General features: G+C 38.3%; 1 protein-coding gene across 1 annotated transcript; it reads right to left on the reverse strand.

Moving 5' to 3' along the window:
- Positions 1-1,145: 1,145 nt before the first annotated feature.
- On the reverse strand, positions 1,146-16,665 carry LOC110968686 (activin receptor type-1C). The gene is made up of 9 exons (XM_022218636.2): positions 16,356-16,665; positions 10,782-11,012; positions 7,070-7,312; positions 6,725-6,955; positions 6,455-6,622; positions 5,810-5,966; positions 5,135-5,259; positions 4,775-4,905; positions 1,146-3,761 (listed from the first exon to the last, which is right to left on the reverse strand). Exons 1-9 carry the CDS (start codon positions 16,423-16,425, stop codon positions 3,636-3,638), a joined length of 1,482 nt encoding a protein of 493 aa, XP_022074328.1. The 5' UTR covers positions 16,426-16,665; the 3' UTR covers positions 1,146-3,635.
- Between the last annotated feature and the right edge of the window lie 4,339 nt (positions 16,666-21,004).

Here is a 21,004-nt window from a genome sequence, read left to right on the forward strand (position 1 = left end):
GGAGCACTGATAGTGTAGCTTGCACCAGAGGAACTTTTCATTATGCTAACTTGTCTTCTCGCTCTCCCCACTCATGTCTCTTCTTTGTGTCCTTCCAATGAGGATGTAAAAGGAAAGGGTATACCTGTGTTTTCTCAGCTGTTTCTAAGCTCCTCCGAAAGCTTCCTCTCTCCTCACTCTCCATCTCCTCAAGCTGCATTAATGGGACTGAAAGATCCTCCTCACAGTAAAGGGGAAAGGATTTCCAGGTCAAGGGAGAAATGTGGACATGAGGAAGCATAAGTAGCAGATTAATAAATGTTTCAGAGCTCCGCTGTGAGTGTCATAACTGAGTCTGAATGCTTATGTAGATGTGATATTTTAGAGATTATTTTATAATAAATAACTCACAACAACAACAAAAAACAGTCTTTACTTAGTTTAGGATGAATCTGAAACCTAAAACTGTGGAAATTCTGTATGTGGTGTACAGAAAAGTAATTATCTGATAGCCACCCATTCACTCCCAGATTAAAATATAGAAACAAAAGTATTAGAGAGTATAATGTATAAAAACGGGCAAAATATAAATTTGAACAGAATTTTATATGCACTCAGAGTTGTGGCCATAATTGTAATTCTAGACGCAACCCAAAGTAAAAATACTTTCACACTTGAAATGATGTGAGAATTTTTTCTTGGAGTACATCTCTTTAAAGTGGATAAAATACTTTATTAGTAAGTATTTTCTTTATTAGGCGAAAACTTCATAATTCTGAGTTTTTCAATGTGTCTCATAAATCTCAACCAAGTGACCCTATGTAACCTTCTACTATGTGACAAGCATCACGCTATAATCAGTTAAAGCAACTGAAAGCACAACGTTGAGGCATTGACTCATCTGTGAAGTACTGATGGCTTCAGGCTTACATCTTTATTTCCCCTGTCTAACGGACATTGACAGCATCAGCGCAAAGAGAGCGGCTGAAAGCGGAGATGAGTCAAGTCAGTTGAAGTAGTGCTCAGTGTGACGGGGAAGATAAAAGTTACTTGATAAGTTGTTTCGGGAAATTCTGACCTACATGCAGTAACCAGCACAGCTCTGCACAATCAGTGCTTTCAGAACTACAAGTGCAATATAGGACATTTTGTAACAAAGAAAAAAATCCTTGAAAAACAGTTTATTGACCCACTGATATCACATTTCTATACAGAATAAATAGTGCAAGACAAAAGATACAATGCAGTTGAATGAAATCCACATCTGAGCAACAACACAGAACAGTGTTACGGAAAACAAATGAGTGAAACTAAATGAGTGGAGGGTTTGAAAATCAGATGTAGGTCCTATTATATGAAAGCTGTATCATATTTGTATATATTCAGCTATATCATATACAATAATATTGAAAAGACACCGGTCAGAAATTGCACATGGTGATCACTCCTCTTTGGAATGACTGATAAGTCTTTCACATGCTTTGCTCACAGCTTGCCCCACGTCATTCTTCTGATTCTTGAAGAAGCAGAAATGACACAAACGACAACATTGGCTCAGCATAGATCCAACTTAAGATAAACAACTAACATACCTATATTATAGGTATTTTTCAATGGACAGAGGCAGGGCCAGTTAGTTTGATAAAGCATTTTTTTAACACTTCCTATCTTTATTCTCTGCAACACAGTCAGACAATAATCATCTCACAGAATAAAATACACAAAGACTTCCAAAATTAACTGATATCTGCCAACACAGCAACAGGCTACTGTACGCAGCTTGTTTTCGAGGAGGTGCTGATGCTACATATCATTCAGTAATTATGACACCTTGGTAACAGGAATACTGTTAAACTGTAACACTGACACCAAGCAGCTATATGGAAGTAAGTCATTCGCTTTAGTAACTAAAATACCATGAACACGTGATCAGGAGCTACAGAAAGCCTTGGTGTACGTACATGTTTTCATCCAAAGCACCAATTGCACAGTTAGACTGCAATGATCAATCAGATTCACATCTTTGAGTACAGGGTCACTTCACATGATATGAAACACGCACACGCGCTGGTCCATACAAGCACACACTGCACTTTCCCTAAGCCTGTTATGTCAAGGCTTTATAGGCCACGTCAGACAGTGGCATTAGTGATCCTAATGTGGACCAATCACTCAAACTGTGCTCCCCAAGTGAAAAGCTGATTTACCACCAGTGTTAATGTTCACACTTAACACAGTGTCACTTTGTGCTACTTTTGCTTCTACGTTGACCTTTTTGGATCTGTTTTTTTGTATGTTGTCATCACTTTCTTTTTAGATTTGTCTTATTGTTATGTTTTTTATGTGATACAATAGGAAACCTGCTGCAAAACTGAGTAAGCCTCATAGCATTATACACGTAAATACTATTATATGATACTTTTCCCTCTTTAAAAAAATAAAAACACCTGTTGCCAAAGTTAGCAATACTGAAATTAAATTCAAGTCCATGAATATATATACAAAGACTATCATACAGCTATCAGAGAGCAGTTCTTTCCAATATCCAAAAGCTTTAGGTGCAAAATATATATATTAGGAATTTATAGATTTACCTATCTGTATATCAAGAATAATATTTAAATGTTTGAAGCACTAGCTGTGCCATAAAGGCTCTTTAAAAGGACGTGTCTGCAAAAAAATAAACATCTAGCCTGAGAGTAGTGCCAGAAGAAAGGTCAAATTGTAATGCAAATCAAAGCTTGTTACCATGACCATTTTAAAACAGACCAAGACTAAACTCTGGTTTGTCAGGCTCAGCTTTCATTAGTTCAAGCTATGCTCCGTGAGTCTCAGCTGAATGTATCGCGTGGCTGTAGTGGTAGTAGATGAAAAATCCAGTCATTGGAGGGATAAACTATAAATGTCTGTATCTTGTAGTTATAGAGGTATTTAGACCAGCAAACAAACTGTTCAATGGGTTGACAGTCATTCATCTCTATAAAGACACCCTGAATAATCAATACTCAGAAATTGAGCATGGTTTATTAGAAAGTCGTGGATATATTTAGCTAAACATTCTCTGCTAGCTGTAAATGCACAGCTGTTTTCCAGCGAAGTGTGGAGGAAACTACCCAGAGTTTTCAACAAAACATTAAAGTACGTCAATGCTGGTCAAAATATGCAAAAGCATCTATAATATTTTTTTTTTATCAGGGACAGTTAATGTGCGTCATTAAAAACCAGTCAGAATCCACTGGGGATTTTATCTAGTATTCTCTGTGATTGTCATTTAGCACGCATCCTACCCAGCAGTACTGCATTTGCTGCAAGATATGGCACAAAACACAAAACAATGTGCAACTTCAAGCTTTGGGCACTTAAAATACTGAGGTAGCAAAACAATCTCTATATACATCACATATTTCATATGGCTCTTCCTACCAAAAATGTAGCATTTTGGTTAAAATGTCGGTCGATTAGGTGCCTAAGCTTCCATAGACACCTCCTACAACACTTTGGCACCAGCAACAACCTGATGAAGCTCTCTAGAGGCGTGATTGCGTCCTGAAGAGGGCAGCCTCAGGCAGTAAGAGAGGACAGTTTCTCCCTGTTTTCTCCCAGTCCGTCATGTTGCACCAGCGCCCGCACCAGTACTGATCTGCACGGCAACAAATCTAATCTTTGATGTCCTTGATAACAGACAGCTGAGACACCGTTTTCTTGACCCGCAGAGCAGTGAGCCGTGCAGCAGGGTTGGCGTACCAGCACTCTCTCATCAGTTTGCCCATCACACGCAGAGCCTGGTGTATCAGCAAGGAGGCAATGGTGAAAGAAAACAGTCAAAATCTCACTTCATTTAGACACCAGACTAAAGTGTCGCCTTCGGAAACATAAATATCAGTGATGATCAAAACAAGCGATTCAATCCAGAAAGGAAAACACAGGGAAGCTCAGCTGAGCCTGGCTGTTTCTGCGACTAATCACTGACATGTCCCAGACTGTGATAATAGTTATGATCTATATATATCCAGTAAGTGAAAAATAATATGAACATACAGTATTTTGATAGCAGTGCTTTCCCTTAGTATATCTTATTTTTAATGTCACTGCACAAAAAGTAATAATGCATCAGAATCATTGTTGTTGCTAATCACTTACGTATCCCAGCTTGTGATGATCAAAAAATGTAAAAGGAAATAATTCATGTTTTGTGTTTTCTAGTATTTTTTAAAGAGTAAGAAGTAAAAAGTAATTTAGTAAAAAATAAAAATAAAAAATACTTGCAAAAAATGTATGCCAGGATCCAAATTTTAAAGTTTGAATCTTGTGAGCTCTTTATCCACAAGGAGTCACTGAAGCATTTTAAATCCTACACATGCATAGTCTGAGTTTGGTCATCTATAAATGTGTGTTCACAATTCACTTTACAAGAAGAAACTTTCTTTTAAAGTGTCCAACTCAGCCACTTCTCGTCACTGCATGTAGCAAGCACTTGTTTTGTTGCATGCTACGATTTTCACTGTATAAAGTTTTCCTGTACAATTAGAAATTATGAGCACTGTTTCTGTGTCTTTGTTTAATTTAGAAATGTTGTGGTATAAATATTCTGGCTGAACTGGCCTCTGTCTTTGTGTTTCTTTCCCCACCATACTTGACGTCACAATGCTCTTCAAGTACTCAGTGTGGTGTTTTCATAACTGGTAAAATAACAGAAAAAAACTACAAAAGACAAGCATTAATTACGAGTTAGTATCATAGCACTGACTATCTTACATTACAATACAAAAATGCTATTTTTTGTTTTCCATCTCACCTCACAGCTCTGCCATTGATTGGGAACGTTGGGTCTGAGTTTCTGATCACAAACCACCTTCCTCATGTCCTCAATGGACGGATCTGAAGGCACCATGTCATAATAAGGCAGCTGAAAATCTTCATTTAGTCCTGTGAAAATGACAGAAATATAGTTTATTATAACCGTCTACTTTATAGCTTCCTGAAGTGTACAGAAAAATATATTTAGACAAATGGCTGTAAATACCCCTAAATCACAGTATTATCATTTATGACATGTACGTGCTGATAAGGCCACAGTGCAGTTTTGCTGACGACTTGTCTATTAAATATCCCTACTGATAAACAAGTGGGAGTGTGTACGTGTCATTTAAGTTACCCCTAACGGAGCATCTTCTGGCCAGTTCCCAGAACACCAGGCCCAGCGAATAAATATCCGCCCGCTTGAATGACTCAAAGCAGCCCATATTGATTGTCTCATCCAGGATTTCTGGAGCCATGTACCTGCAGAGGACAAACTGATTAAAGCCTAATGGAATAAAAAGCCCACTACCTGTTGAAATATTTGCCTAATTAATTTGCGCATGTGGGTGTGCAGGAAGTCGCTGTCCGATGTTCTCTGAATGACTCATTGCCTCATTGTTGCATCAGTCCTGTTTGCTCTACACCAAACAGCCGGAGGTCTCATGACTTTTGTTCAGTGTTTTTCTCAAAAGACCTTCAACAACACACTCAATAACTTATTATTTCACTTTTGCACTATGTACACACATTATTGTCTTAACAAACAAAACAAATTATTTCTGGAATCACTAGTAGGACTCAATGTGCATGACACATGGAAGCCCTTCTTTAAGATTTTGGACTCTGTTTTACTCTCAGAAGATGACGCCTAGGCAGCTGTTTTCTTTCACATTGTGAGTCAATTATAGTATTTGGCAAATTCGCTCAAAACACACTAACTTTAGAGAAAGACCAAGTTTTAGGTCACTTCAGTGTCACTGCAAATGTCTATTTTCTGTGTGTTAACTGTGTGTTGTGACAGAAATCCAACCTCTTAGTTCCCACTCTGTGGTTTGACGGTATGTCGATGGTGTTTGTGCTGGAATCGTGTTTTACAGCCAAGCCCAAATCTGCAATGACTGCTGTCCCATTCTTCTTGACCAGCACATTTTTAGACTTCAGGTCTCTGTGAGCAATGGCAGGCTTCCCTAGAAGCAAGGAAAAAACAAGGTCACAGGCCCAAAAATGTTGTTTACATTATGACAAAGTGTTTGACATCTTTCACAGATGGATGAAAATTAAGACACCTTTCTGAGTACAGGGCTATATAACATCATATCAGAGCAGGTTTTACTGTGTAGTTGCTCTAATGTTGAGTTTTGAAGAGCAGAAAATTGTTGTAAGAAATTAGTTTTGATAGTTGCAGCTTCTTCAAAGTTTGGAATTGTTGCTTTTCTCTGTTTTGCATTATGTTTTATCATAAGACGTTCAAGATGCCACTTCTGGATTCTGTGAAACAGATTTTTTTTCTTCCAGTATGCTATTTTTGACTTTATATAGTCTAAACGCCAAACTGATTAATAGGAAAACTAATTGATTGATAAATAAATGGAAAAAGCTTCACTTTGCACATGAGGTTTATGTATGAATCCTTATGTCTAAAGTCAGATTCTTCATTTACTAAATACATCCATACCCTGTGTGCCGATGATTTCCATGTGGAGATGTGCCAGCCCACTGGCTATGGACAAAGCGAGAACCACCATGCTTTCCATTGAGACCGTGTACCTGTTCAGGTAATCGTACAGAGAGCCATGCTCATGGTACTCTGACACCAACCAGAGCTGAGTCCATGAGCCATTATCTGCAGAATAAAACACAATAACACAGTCATACATTGGCTCATTTATCTCAAAACTGCAATTTGCATTTGATTAAATTAAGCTGGAATATCTACTTCTAACACCTTTGTTATCAGCTGCAATAAATCCCAGGATGTTCTCATGCCTGAGCATGATGGTCTGATAAATCTCTGCCTCGCGGAACCATGACCTCTCATCTCTGGAGGAGAAGATCTTCACTGCCACGTCCTCTCCTCTCCACTTGCCCCGCCACACCTCGCCAAACCGACCTTTTCCAATGGTCTCCTGCAGGACGATGGTTCGAGCTATGGTTCGCTGGACCAGCAGTGGCAGCCCTGAAACACACAATGTACATATTTCTAAGACTAAAACAAACAAAACTCATTTGTAAATCCGCAAAAGTTCCTGATATTTATTTGCGAGAGGAAATGATTGAGCTTTTCTCTCACCCGATCCTGAGCCGGAGGTGCTCATGTCATAGATGAGATCTTTGAGACATTTGTCTGGTGACATCAGCATCTGGTCATCTAGAATCTCCTCTGGGTCCTTCTTGTGTGCTCGACTGTAGGCACAACGGTGGCCGTGCACAACGAACAAGCCCAGCAGGATCCCCACACAGAGCAGGCAGGAGGGCACGACGATCACCACGGCCAGCTGCAGCCTGCTCCAGCCAGGTTCTTCTGAAGGCCTCTCTGATGACACACATACACAGACACAACAGGTATAAGCAATAATGTTAGCATGTCATCGTTTCCCAATATTCTCACAGGGCTCTTAGTAGAAGGGATCAATAGAATATGAGATGATTTGCAGGTATGTTCATCCTCTGATCTCCCTGTTGCTGCTGCACCCCCTTGTGGCTGTTGCTCAACATGGCAGCACTGTGGTGAAATAATAATCTCTCTTGGATAATAATATTCTCAGCGGTAGAAAACAAAAGAAATGCAGACAGCCTTCTCTGATGGGCTGAATTGCAGAGGAACAGTCTAGAAAGACTTTGCAAGATTAAGACATCACTCAGTGCACACTCCAAAACTTTAAAGAGCTGGAAATTGTGCATCTGGCAGCTGCAAAGCTTTGTCTGCCAAAAACCTTGTTTTTCCAGGGTGCCAAAAAATGTCATCACTGCCCATATATGCCAATAATTAAAAGAAATAAAGGGATCAACTTTAGCACTCCACAGAGTGAAAATCATTTTGTCAACATGCTTGTTCATTTAAAACAGGGGAGCTGTGCTGATCAAAAGCAGGTGCTCTGTTGGTTTAGGAAAACACTTGACATTTATATCTCTGACCTTCATTCTGTCTGTGGGTGGACAGAGGGAACATGGGCACAAACAAAAACAGCAGAGCAGGTGGGTGCTGTGATATTATGAGGTTTACAGACGCTTGTAAAAATAATACGCAGTGAGCAGTGCTAAAACATAGTACTACAAGCGAATGATTTGTCTGGGGAAATACAGAGAGAGGGTGTGTTGTAACTTTGATTTGGCCAGCTTAGAGGCCTCCCATTAACTTTGGGAACGATTGCAGGAGCTATGCAGTCTTTCAACATACACATGCACTTGTAATACCGCACGCTTGAAAAATACAAATCTGATAAAGCCTTTCGATCATCTCAAACTCCCCTAAGCGTGAAATGTCCTCACCGGGAGATCCTCAAACATGCAACATCTGCAGATGACCCAATGTGCAAAGCAGCACATTGTGAACTAAACCACAGTTTCTTAAGACATCTTTAGCCCTTTACCTAAATACATATCCTGCCATGTGGGCAAGTGGAGCTCCGCAGATATGGTGCAAAAACAAGACCTTACTCTCCTCTGGCTGAGTGGCACAACACCTTCAATAAACTGGCTTTGCATGGGTCATCAACAAACTCTCAGCGTTCATTTCTGCCTTTAAAATGTTTATTTTGCACTACATCAAAATAAATGTATAGGAATTTGGCGTAGAGGTGTACAGAGGTTATCCCAGTGCACAAGAACACACACAACTGTACATCTACGGCTCTACAGCAACACAAAACCACTAATCACTACGTCTACAACGGTAAAACTGTAAACACATTCCATCTTTTAAGCCTGTGTAGAAGTCACAGTGAGGGCATGAATGAACATAAAGTCTGTATGTGTGAAAAGTAACACACTGGATACGCTCACATGCTGACATTTAGCAGAGCAATGGAACAGATTGATTGCTGTGTCCTCATTCGATGGTCAACACCATCACAGCCTCAGGGTCCTGCTCCGACCCGCCTCATCAACAGTGTGCAGCACTTTAAACCTGCCGGATGGCATCTATATGTTATGAAAGTGAGCACAGTTGGATAATGCCTTCAAAGTTAGATTATTTCTAATGAATAAATCAGAGTGGGCGAAACAATGAGCTTTCTTTGTTGTGTCAGAAGTTAGGAATGGAATGTTTATTTCAAAGACAGACAGGAAACAGACCTAATGAGGCAGGGGGTCAGAATATCAGTGATACATTGGATCACCTAATATTGATGTTTTAGGTCCAAACTGATTCCTACGGCCAATTCAGCTTACTAAACTCACAATTTCATCTATCTATCTATCTATCTATCTATCTATCTATCTATCTATCTATCTATCTATCTATCTATCTATCTATCTATCTATCTATCTATCTATCTATCTATCTATCTATCTATCTATCTATCTATCTATCTCTCTTTAGTCCAGTTGATTTCGGTGTCGTATCTACAGAGATTCGTCTTGTATTTTTGTATTCCACTTTTCAAAAGTCTTAAACAATTTGTTTCATCTTTTAGCTATCTAACTGACAATCTGTAGCTGTTCAAGTCATCTATTAACCAAGTTATCTTAAGACCAAACTTTGCAATAGTGAGCATTTTCCTGCATCTTTTATCAGTTTTTTGCTGCTATTTTTTACAGTTTAGTTGATGACAACCGACATATTAGCAAATAGTTGTTAATAAAGAAATTGCAGCTAAAATTATGTATTCATGCGCAATTTAAAAAGTTAGAAAAAACACAAAATCACTTATGTTTACAAGCACTGGAATAAACAGAAATATATTACGCGGTTTCACAGACAACACTTAACCTAATATAGTTGCCGTTCTGTAAAAGAGAATCCAGCTCAGGATAATTAGAAGCCAGCTCATACTGGACACTGTAATGCTGTTACAAATAAACGCTTCTTTTTGCTTTTCTTAAAGTTACACTAATCAAACTTTTCATGAATATTAGTTCCGATGGCCTGCATTATGTGCAAAGGCTTGCTTGGTGACACAGATAATTAGAACCTCACACTGCAGCTTTTCTCAGCTTCAGGGGGAAGTTGAGCATTTTTCAGTTCATTTGTTTTGTTTGTGATGGTTCTCTCTCATTAACCACAGCAGCAGCAGGCAAACTGCTCTGATACACCCACCGCACTGAACCCTGGCAGGTCCGAGCAGCAGACACATGAAGTTAGGAGCCAGCTGGTGAACATTTAGCGGCTAAAGAGACAACAGAGCCACGAGGACAGAAACACAACTCTAGATCAATGCTAATGTCATTCATGTCAATTATACAAGGCCTCAGCATGTCATATATGTGGATTGTCAGGTTGTTATAAAGTTCAGGTTCCAACTGGCTCAAAAAAGATCAATAGAGCTTTAACAAATGCTTTAGATTCTTTATGAATAATCTCATTTACTTGAACATATGAATTAACTGGGAATGTTTCAAATGATCACAGCAAAATGACTATAAACCGCCATGCTCACCCTAACCAAGCAGACCCATGAGAGGCTTTTAGGGCTACAATCCTGACAAAGTATTTATTTATAAATCAGTGGAGGGAGGGGGAGGATCACTGACCGCCGTCCCACAGCTTCTGCCAGATTTGTTATGTCACAGGATCTAGGAGGATCAGCATCCACCTCGTCTAGCCGGGACTAGAATGAGTGGGAAATCCCACACAGATTGGGTTTGTGTTGCTGTTCACTGAATGTTGCTGAAAACTACAGAGCAGGGCAAAAGCAACAGACTGTCTGAGAGGTTAAATCCATGTTTCATCCCTTTCGTGTGTGTCTTTTACTTGCTGTAAATGAATATACGTTAAATAAAAAGGAACTAAAAGACACTAGGGATGAGGCAGCATCAGTTCAAAAGCTTCATGTCTGCTGTACCTGTGAGTAGGTGCAGAGTCTCGTTGTTGCAGAAGTCAGTGAAGCAGCAGCTCCTCTTGGAGACGTTTCTGGAGCTGTAGCAGAAGACCTGGCCCTTCATCTCGGAGGGCGACAGGCAGGACTTGACCGTCTCTTCCTTCCCGTCAATCAGCATCACAGAGTTCCAGCAGGCGCCGTCAGCCGTGGTCTCACAGGTGTGGTTGGCGCACAGCTGGCACACACACTTCAGACCTGCATCACATAGCATCACTCAGAACGGTTAGGCAGCTGTTTTCTCCACGCTTTCCGGAAGGCACGAGTTAATTCATTGATTTGTGAAACCGCTGAAGGGGAAAAGGGACACGAGATAAACAGTTTGACTCACAGACTAGCATGGCCAGTGGTCTTTAACTCTTTAGAAGCAGGATGCTGCTGTTATATAAGGAGGGCCGTGCTCTTAAATGGCTGGAGGTGGAAGAACCAGAGTAATACCTCTTAGTGTAACACCTACATAATCTTGTGTTCTACTTGGAGCTGCTGTCATGCTTTGCTCGATAAGCCGTTGAGGGATTGATAAGCAAGATTGTACTGCCTGTGCTTGCTAGAAAAACATGGAAATGACTGTGTAAACATTGCATATTATTTGACTGTGCTATTTCTGAGGTATCTCCAGTTTAAGTAGAAATGAAGGTCTCTACAGAATGTACATAGAAATCATGTTATGTAATAGTAACATTTTTGATAAATTTGTGTGTTTTTTTATTTTGAGTATTAACCTCTGAACTCCAAACAATTTCTGGGGTTTTTCTGTTTTTTTTGTTTTTGTTTTTTTTGCTCACTGTGGGCCCAGTTTTTACTATAATATAAAACCCTGCATGTGTTTGGAAATAGCACAACATTGACTAGAATTCAAAAATGTTTTCTGCCCACTATGACACATTTTTAATGGCATATGCCATTTAAATAAGAGAAAAGAATGAATTTCTTCAATTATTTATTCCAAAAATATATTTATTTAAAAAATATTATCAATATATCCAACATGTTTCTATGTGCTCACAGGTGGTACAAATACTGAAACACATCTGGCTCTACATGCTATAGATAATTTACTGCTTTGTTTCCATACGTGTGTCCTATCTGCTTTGTTTAAACACAGCCTGCAGTTCTATATTAAAGCCCAAGTCCATGACGGTTTCACTGTTACATTGAAAAGTGCAGTTTCAGCTTAATGCAGACCTTTAATTTTTTGGTGAATTTTCAAATCACAAGGTTAGAATAAAGTGATGAAAAATCACAAGTCTACGCATAAATTTCAGGAATTTTCCCAAAGGAACAGTATGCCATAAATGAGTACTTCAATTGCTGTTGGAAAACTGAAACTTTTTTTCAGTTTTACAGTTTCTGACTCTAATAAAGTGTGTCATTTTGGGATTTTTTTAAAATCAGCTTCTTCAGTAAATGATTATGAAAATGAACATATTTTGTACAGTTTAGTGAATCTTCATGGTTGCCTGTCTGTTTATATACATTTCAATAAACACTTGTATTTATGATGTATAAACAGATGAGAGAAACTGCTTTAGGTAAAATAACTTCTCAAGATGTAGACTGACAGTTGCAATCAGCTCCTGCTTGATTTGGGATGAAACTGGAAAGCTTGAACACAGTCCATCCTTAGACACATGTGACAGATTCTTGTTTTTTTTTTTTCTTCTGGTCCATCAAAAACCTCCAAAAAGGCCAATCCGTTTTTAATTGATTTTGTGCTGTTTACTGGTGAATCACAAGTGTATGACTCACTTGGCCGATTTCCGACAAGTCTTCATGAAGACTATCTTTTAAAGTAAACTTTATTCTGCATGTCAAATACATGCTATATAGCATTTAAGAAGTGGGAGGGTGAAAAATCTGATTGGGTAAAAACAAACATTACAAAGTAAAGCCTATAAGATAGAAACATTATTTGTAAATATCTTGCAACCTTATTACTGAAGCACAACAAATTTGTTCTGGTGCTAAATATAAGCAGAATGAAAATAAATTCATTTCAGGAGCTTGTTGCCGTCGATTTAAGCCCATTTGTATCGACTGAAGATGTTTAAGACGATGTCACAAATCATTTTTGAAATAACTCAGCGATTTTCTCGTAACTATAATAATAAAAAAACAAATGTTACCCGTAAAAGGGATTAAAAAGGGGATATCTGGGCACTGCATTCAGTCAACAGTGCATTTGGTTCACCGACACAAAGTAAATAGCGGTGTCTGTGTTTATTTTAATGAAGGAACATGGCACCCAGTTTGTATGGTATACATCTTAGCAAGAAGATTTCCTATTTTTAGTAGGATTTATTGACAGCTAGAGAACACAGCTTCATCTTTTAAGCAGCTTCTTCTCAGCAGTGAAAAAAAAAACACTTTGACAAAATCAGCAGGCAGCAGTAGAGATCAGGACCTCAGTTCAGGGAAAAGTTTTTCCTTTCACAGCACACCTGGGAGTTGCTTAGTAACAACCTCCTCAAGGACTATTAGAAAGACAATCGAAATACACTGTTCACACTGCTGGAATGACAAGATTTTCCTTTCTTACAGCAGATGAATGACTGAGCAGTGGTATATCTAATCATTTCTATAGGAGGCGATGTATTATTGTTTTCTCCGCTAGGTTTGAGGAATGGATGCAATAATGACTAAAACTGTGTTGAGCTCTCAAAACATGACTATTATCTAAAGGTGTCTTTAAAGAAATGCTGGAAAAGCAATGTTTTTTTTCAACAGCATCAAGAAAAACAACTTTCTTTTTCAATTCAGTGTATTAAAGTAATTCAATCAAACTAAACAAACGTAATACTTAGATGTTTGCTGCTCCACATGTTCCTGCACATCAGATCTACTGTGATATTTCTCTAAATCCTTGTGTGACAAATCCAGCATTGGCATCCCTCTTGTCTGAAGCCTTTGCCTTCTGTGGGTTTAACATGAAATTTGCATTTGTAAACTTTCCAGTACCAAAACTAATACATATTTCCCTCTTTAAAGGAATGAGGGATGAGTCATGCAGGTGCCAGACACCACCAGACACCTCCAGGTGCTTTTAAAGTCTTGGCTAAATTGGTGTTTGTAAGGTAGATTTTTTTGATATTCTTGGATGGCACTAGATCCTTATCTGCAGGATGTACTACAGTCTGACTGAACCACGCACAATCTATTATCAGGGTATAAAAACAAAGTTATGAAACCGTTGCCTCTCCATTGAATTTTGCACGTTCTACTGAATGCACTGAAGTTAACAACCCAGTTCAACAATGAACGAAACTGGAGCAATAAGTGCATTCTCATTTGAAATCATGGCTTTAGCAGCTGTTTGTTTGTGTTTTGTGCATTGTGGAAAAAATCCAGACCGCAAAAAGAAGCTGAACAGTGATTCTGATGCAGCTTCTTGTTATTTTACGTCAAACATTCCACGTTTCCACACAAGCTGGAACGCAGGCGCATGTTTCCTATCCTTCTCCAAGAACTAGTAACAGGTTCAGATAGCTCTGCAGCTCCCCTCAGATCTGCACTAAGAGTCGGGTAGATGTGAGTTTATTTGCTAAGCTGCTCAATGAAGTATTAATGAAGAAGGATGGAAGGAAGATCTTATGTGTTTTTGAATCTGTGGCATCGGTTGTGGAAATTTTACGCCCGGTTCTAACAGTTCTAACCCTAAATAATATACTCAAAACACATGTTTAATAATGTTTATAATATGGAGATTAATGTATATCATTAGAGCTGGGAGGAGACCGCACTCGTCTTTCCCCCAAAGAAAAAGCACAAATGGAACAGCTTTTATAGTGAACACAAACTCGTTTCCTATTGGCTCGATGTAAATAGGCTGTAAGCTTAAACCTCATGGTAAGAAATGCTGAGTCCATCTTTCCAAAGACAAAAACCTATAGGGGTGTAAACATATCTTCTCTGTTTGGCCTCAAACCTTAACCTTTTGACCACCAGGAAAGTCTTCCATCTGAGCAGCAGCCAAGTTCCTCTACTAACATGAAATAGTTTCCCAACAGCAAATACAAATGTCCATAAAATGGTCCTTTCCATGTCTCTTAATTAAATCTGACAGAACTGACTCAAAAAGAGTATCAAAAAAAAAAAGTGGCCGACCACCAAGGAAAGACATTTGTAACTATGAAACCAACAATTAGTGCAGAATAGCAAAGATCAGGCAAGGACACAACCCAACACTACTCAAATGAAGAATCATTTAATGTAAAGAATGTAGCCACATTGTTTTATATTAAATAATCTGCCTTTTCTCGTTGTAGGATGGACTGATTTTTCTATGCATTTTAATTAATAATTCAGATGCAATTCCAGTAGAGGCTTCCAGCAGAATTTAACTTCAGAAGCATTTAGCAGTTATTGATTGTTTTAAAGACTATGACTTGTATTCGCTATATGGAGACATTGAATGCAACATACTATCTACAGGTACTGCGCAATATTTTTCATGTGACGCCTCTGTTATTGATTTACATGTAGTTTGAGTGTTCCGTTATATTTAACTGAAAAGCAGCATCCATGTCTGTCATTTGCTGTGTATAGCACAAGTAATGACTTCCGCCAAACTTTAATTTTTCAAACCTGTTTAACATTTAACCCACCTTCCTGTTTGCTCCTTTGGAAATAAAACAAATTGCACACGTGTAGCTGTCAAACATGTGTCACTTTCCAAACTAGAGTTTTGTTCCAGTAGCTCTATTTATGAAGCAAAACTTGTTAAAAGTTCAGGCTTGGTCCAATCTGCAAACCCAACGATATCTCTACGAAAAAGCAGCAGATCCCCACATTATACAGAAAGGTCAGTGTGTTTCCTTGAAAAGTTAATGAAACAAGTAATCAAATACGAAAATAGCTCCAGATTAATTTTGCATCAACTGATTGTTTCAGCCTTTAAACAAATTATGTCAAAATATCATCAAATAAACAGCTTTAGTCTATTTTACAGACACAAGGTACAAATAGATCTAGATAAGATGTTTGAATGAGAAAAGGAGATCCTAGAACATGGACCAAGTTTAAAGTTGTGCCTGAAAACACCACAACTTCTCCACAGCAAAACTGACAAAATTTTAGACAGTTATAAATATTCTGTTTACCCTGAAGCTCTGCTACATTTATCTGTCTTCATTTTGAGTGGGCTATTTTGGACACCTTAAAACTGGCTGTCTATTAACACCTCCAGGTTGCATGTGGGAGGAAAGTTTCTATTTTCTTTGCAGAGCTGATTTTTGCATTCAGTGCGTTAACAAAAAAATAGTAACTCAAAAAGTAAGTTATGTGAACTTTTAGATGCTCTTTGAGTTGACATTTGTTGGTATTAAGTCACATCAAATAACTCAATTCATGCTGTTTGATGCCATAATTCTTCTGTTTGGTTAATTTTCTGAGAGGACAGAGTGAGCGATTTAAAAAGTCACCTGAATTAAATCCCTGTTTAACGACGCTGTGCGGAGTAGGAGGCATGAAACAGGTGTAAAATCTTCAAAACGTTGCATTTAACGTCTGATTTGTGTGATGCACACGGAGAAAGTGCTGTACCTGCAATCAGCTGGGCGACAGACAGGAGGATCAACGCCGCCTGGAGGCTCCGCTTCCCGGGACTGGTCATGGTGAGAGCCGCATCTGCTCGGACGCACCGTTTTTACGCAGCAACTCTGCACAAATCACCCAAATCATACATGTTGCGGTAAAGTCCATCGGCCGTGGCACCCCGACACGAATGTCTCGCACAGTAAGTGACCGGGGGAGGAAACTGTAAACCGCAATTTGCTCCGCCTCTGTTGACTGGAATTTAAGAGGATTACTGCTGCAGACCTCTGATAAAGACATGTGAATAGGAGCCAGAGAGAAAGTGCGCTGCACATCCATTTAACTGTAAACATTACCCCCTAGCTGCATGCTGGGTATGCAATTGACCTTTGTGTGCTAAATATGAAGTATAATTACAATGATGAGTTTCACAAGAGCCACAGAATTACAGCATCACACCCCTGAACTCCTTATTGAGCACAACAGACAAGGTCTCAAAGTGAAAATAAATATCCCAGTGATCTTTCCCAGCTCTCCATGTGTTCACAACCTGCTGGTGGACCAATAAGCTATCTATAACAACATGCATTAGTTTTCAGGGGGACAGTTGCTAAGCTGCTTGGAGCCCCTGGGGCACAAAAATGTGTTGCTGTCGTCCTGTTGTGTATGTACTCTATTGTCTTTCCTTGTAATTAGTGCCAATTAGTTCATGCGAAATTGTTGTTGTTATGACTAAACAAAATTTTATTTGTGAATATGCACCATGTCAACTCAACATAAAGTAAAACTAATGTGGGTTTAAATCTAGATTTTCAAACACATCTATGTTACAAGACGTGATTGCTTAATGATGCTTCATTGTATTTTCTGTTTACTTCCTGTTTAAAGTTTTATTGTCATTAAGATTTAATTTACCAATTAAACATTCAATTTTTAATTAAATGATTAAGGTTTAATAATCTAATTCAATGATTTTAATGTTTAGCATTCTTCTTGTTTAATTGTAATTTTAAAATGTTTCTAAAATATAAAATATTGTTCATATAAAAATATAAAATACTGTTCATAAAATATTTCATCTTTAGTGTTTAATATTTTGATTGAAGAAATGTTTAATTTCATAATTACAAGTTTTGTATCTTCTGATTAATTGTCTAAATATTTTGTCTGTTTAATATAATTTTATTTTATTTCATGTTTAATTTTCTTTTTAAATTTTTTATTGTATTAAATGTTTTTCCTTTGATTTAATTGCTTTTATAAATGTAATTTATTTCTTTAATCTTTTTATTCTGTCAAGATTTTAACCCCAACCTTAAAAATGAAACAAACCCTTAAATTATAATAAAAATAATTCTGTTGTCACAATCATGAGTTAGTCAGTTATTCAGTTTATCAATTCAACTTTATTTGTTTAGCACCTTTCACACAGATGATAAAACTACACAAGCAAAGAGAAAAAAACTATGCTAAAACTATGATTAAAAATCAAAAACATTTCAAAAAAAGATTTAACATGGTAATAAAATATGTTGTGAAACATCATAGTCAAAAACTTCAGAAAAGTCACAAAAAACGTCATAGTTTAGTAAGTCATCCGAAAATGGACAAAAACGTCATCGTTTAGTATGTTGTCCGAAAATGGACAAAAAACTTCATAATTTAGTATGCCGTCTGGAAATGGACTAAAAAAGTCATCGTTTAGTATGTCGTCCGAAAATGGACTAAAAAAGTCATAGTTTAGTATGTTGTCCGAAAATTTTAAAAAAGTCATTTTTTTGTCCGAAAATGGACAAAAACGTCATAGTTTAGTATGTCGTCCGAAAATGGACAAAAAACTTCATGGTTTAGTATGTCATCTGAAAATGGACAAAAAATGTCATAGTTCTGTTTGTCGTCCGAAAATGTACTACAAAAGTCAGTTTACTATGTCGTCTGAAAATGGACTACAAAAGTCATAGTGTGTCATCTGAAAATGGACAACAAACATCATAGTTTAGTATATCGTTTAGTATAATGTTTTCCTCAACTCCAGTCCGGTCCAGTTTTTATAGCGATCCAGTCCACGGTTTCCTCCACTCCAGTCCGGTCCAGTTTTTGGAGCGATCCGGTCCACGGATTCCTCAACTCCAGTCCGGTCCACTTTTTGGAGCGATCTGGTCCATGTTTTCCTCAACTCCAATCCGGTCCACTTTTTGGTCTGATCCGGTCCACGTTTTCCTAAACTCCAGTCCAGTCCACTTTTTGGAGCGATCCAGTCCCTGTTTTCCTCAACTCCAGTCCGGTCCAGTTTTTGGAGCGATCCGGTCCACGGTTGCCGCCACTCCAGTCCGGTCCAGTTTTTGGAACGATCCGGTCCACGGTTTCCTCAACTCCAGTCCGTCCACTTTTTGGAGTGATCCGGTCCACGTTTTCCTCAACTCAATTTCGGTCCAGTTTTTGGAGCGATCCGGTCCACATTTTCCTCAGCTCCAGTCTGGTCCATTTTTTGGAGCGATACGGTCTGGAAAAAGGCATAGTTTAGTATGTCGTCCGAAAATGGACTAAAAAAGTCATAGTTTAGTACGTCGTCCGAAAATGGACTAAAAAAGTCAGAGTTTAGTATGTCGTCCAACAATGGACTAAGAAAGTCATAGTTTAGCATTTCATCCGAAAATGGAAAAAAAGTCATTTTTTGTCAGAAAATGGACAAAAACGTCATAGTTTAGCATGTCATCCAAAAATGGAAAAAAAATCATTTTTTGTCAGAAAATGGACAAAAACGTCATACGTCATGTATGTCATCCGAAAATGAACAAAAAACATAATAGATTAGTATGTCGTCCGAAAATGGACTATAAAAGTCAGAGTTTACTATGTCGTCCGAAAATGGACTACAAAGGTCATAGTTTAGTGTGTCGTCCGAAAATGGAAAAAAAAGCCATTTTTTGTCAGAAAATGCACAAAAACGTCATCGTTCAGTATGTCATCCTAAAATGGACAACAAACATCATAGTTTAGTATATCATCCTAAAATGTTTTCCTCAACTCCAGTCCGGTCCACTTTTTGGAGCAATCCGGTCCACAGTTTCCGCAACTCCAGTCCGGTCCACTTTTTGGAGCGATCCGGTCCACGTTTTCCTCAACTCCAGTCCGGTCCACTTTTTGGTCTGATCCGGTCCACGTTTTCCTCAACTCCAGTCCGGTCCACTTTTTGGAGCGATCCGGTCCACGTTTTCCTCAACTCCATTCCGGTCCACTTTTTGGAGCGATCCGGTCCACGTTTTCCTCAACTCCAGTCCGGTCCACTTTTTGGTCTGATCCGGTCCACGTTTTCCTCAACTCCAGTCCGGTCCACTTTTTGGAGCGATCCGGTCCACGTTTTCCTCAACTCCAGTCCGGTCCACTTTTGGAGCGATACGGTCTGGAAAATGGCATAGTTTAGTAAGTCGTCCGAAAATGGACAAAAAAACGTCATAGTTTAGTATGTCGTCCGAAAATGGACAAGAAACGTAATTATTTAGTATGACATCCGAAAATGGAAAAAAAAAACCCTCATAGTTTAGTATGTCGTCCGAAAATGGATAAAAAAATGTCATTTTTTGTCCGAAAATGGACAAAAAACATCGAAGTTTAGTATGTGGTCTGAAAATGGACAAAAAACGTCATAGTTCAGTATGTCGTCTGAAAATGGACAAAAAAGTCACAGTTTAGTATGTCGTCTGAAAATGGACAAAAAACGTCATTTTTTGTCCAAAAATGGATAAAAACGTCATAGTTTTGTATGTCGTCCGAAAATGGACAACAAATGTCATAGTTTATTATATTGTCCGAAAATGGGCAAAAACATCATAATTTAGTATGCCGTCTGAAAATGAACAAAAAAACATCATAGTTTAGTATGTAGTCCGAAAATGGACAAAAATGTCATACTTTAGTATGTCGTCCGAAAACGGACAAAAAACGTCATTGTTTAGTATGTCATCCGAAAATGGTTAAAAAAAAACCCTCATAGTTTAGTATGTCGTCCGAAAATGGATAAAGAAAACGTCATTTTTTGTCCAAAAATGGACAAAAAACATCGAAGTTTAGTATGTGGTCTGAAAATGGACAAAAAAAGTAACAGTTTAGTATGTCGTCCGAAAATGGACAAAAAACATCATTTTCTGTCCGAAAATGGATAAAAATGTCATAGTTTTGTATGGCGTCCGAAAATGGACAGAAAACGTCATAGTTTTGTATGACCTCCAACATTTGAATCACAGGTGTTCAGATAGCTCACCTGATTGGAAAGGTGACTCATATAAGAAAGACTGCATCTGAGACAGAAGATCAAATCCCGTGCATTGCTCATTCTTCTACACATGTCTAATGATACAAGTCAACTCAGAAAACAATGTCAGATTTCAAAATGTTGTCGAACATGTGACAAAAAAGCTGTAGCTTCTTATGTTGTCCAAAATCTCATTGAAACGTCACAGTTTAGTATGTCTTCCAAAGAACAGCGAACAGGGTCCCTGGTAGCTCAACTGGTTGAGAGGGTGATTGAGAAATGAGACTGGTTTGAATACACCTCAAGCTCTCTACTTCATGTTGTCACTGCTTTCTTGTTTCCTCTCTACAAAATATGAAAAATAACGTCATAGTTTAGTATATCGTCCAAAATATGACAAAAACGT

This window comes from Acanthochromis polyacanthus, chromosome 14, assembly GCF_021347895.1.
Source record: "Acanthochromis polyacanthus isolate Apoly-LR-REF ecotype Palm Island chromosome 14, KAUST_Apoly_ChrSc, whole genome shotgun sequence".
Lineage (NCBI taxonomy): Eukaryota > Metazoa > Chordata > Actinopteri > Pomacentridae > Acanthochromis > Acanthochromis polyacanthus.

Excerpts from the sequence above, each read along its gene's own strand:
- LOC110968686 (XM_022218636.2), bottom strand. The coding sequence starts at position 16,425 with ATGACCAGTCCCGGGAAGCGGAGCCTCCAGGCGGCGTTGATCCTCCTG. Across the intron at positions 7,313-10,781 it reads GACTCTGCACCTACTCACAG|AGAGGCCTTCAGAAGAACCT; the intron begins GTACAGCAGACA and ends GTGTGTCATCAG. Across the intron at positions 6,956-7,069 it reads CACCTCCGGCTCAGGATCGG|GGCTGCCACTGCTGGTCCAG; the intron begins GTGAGAGAAAAG and ends TGTGTGTTTCAG.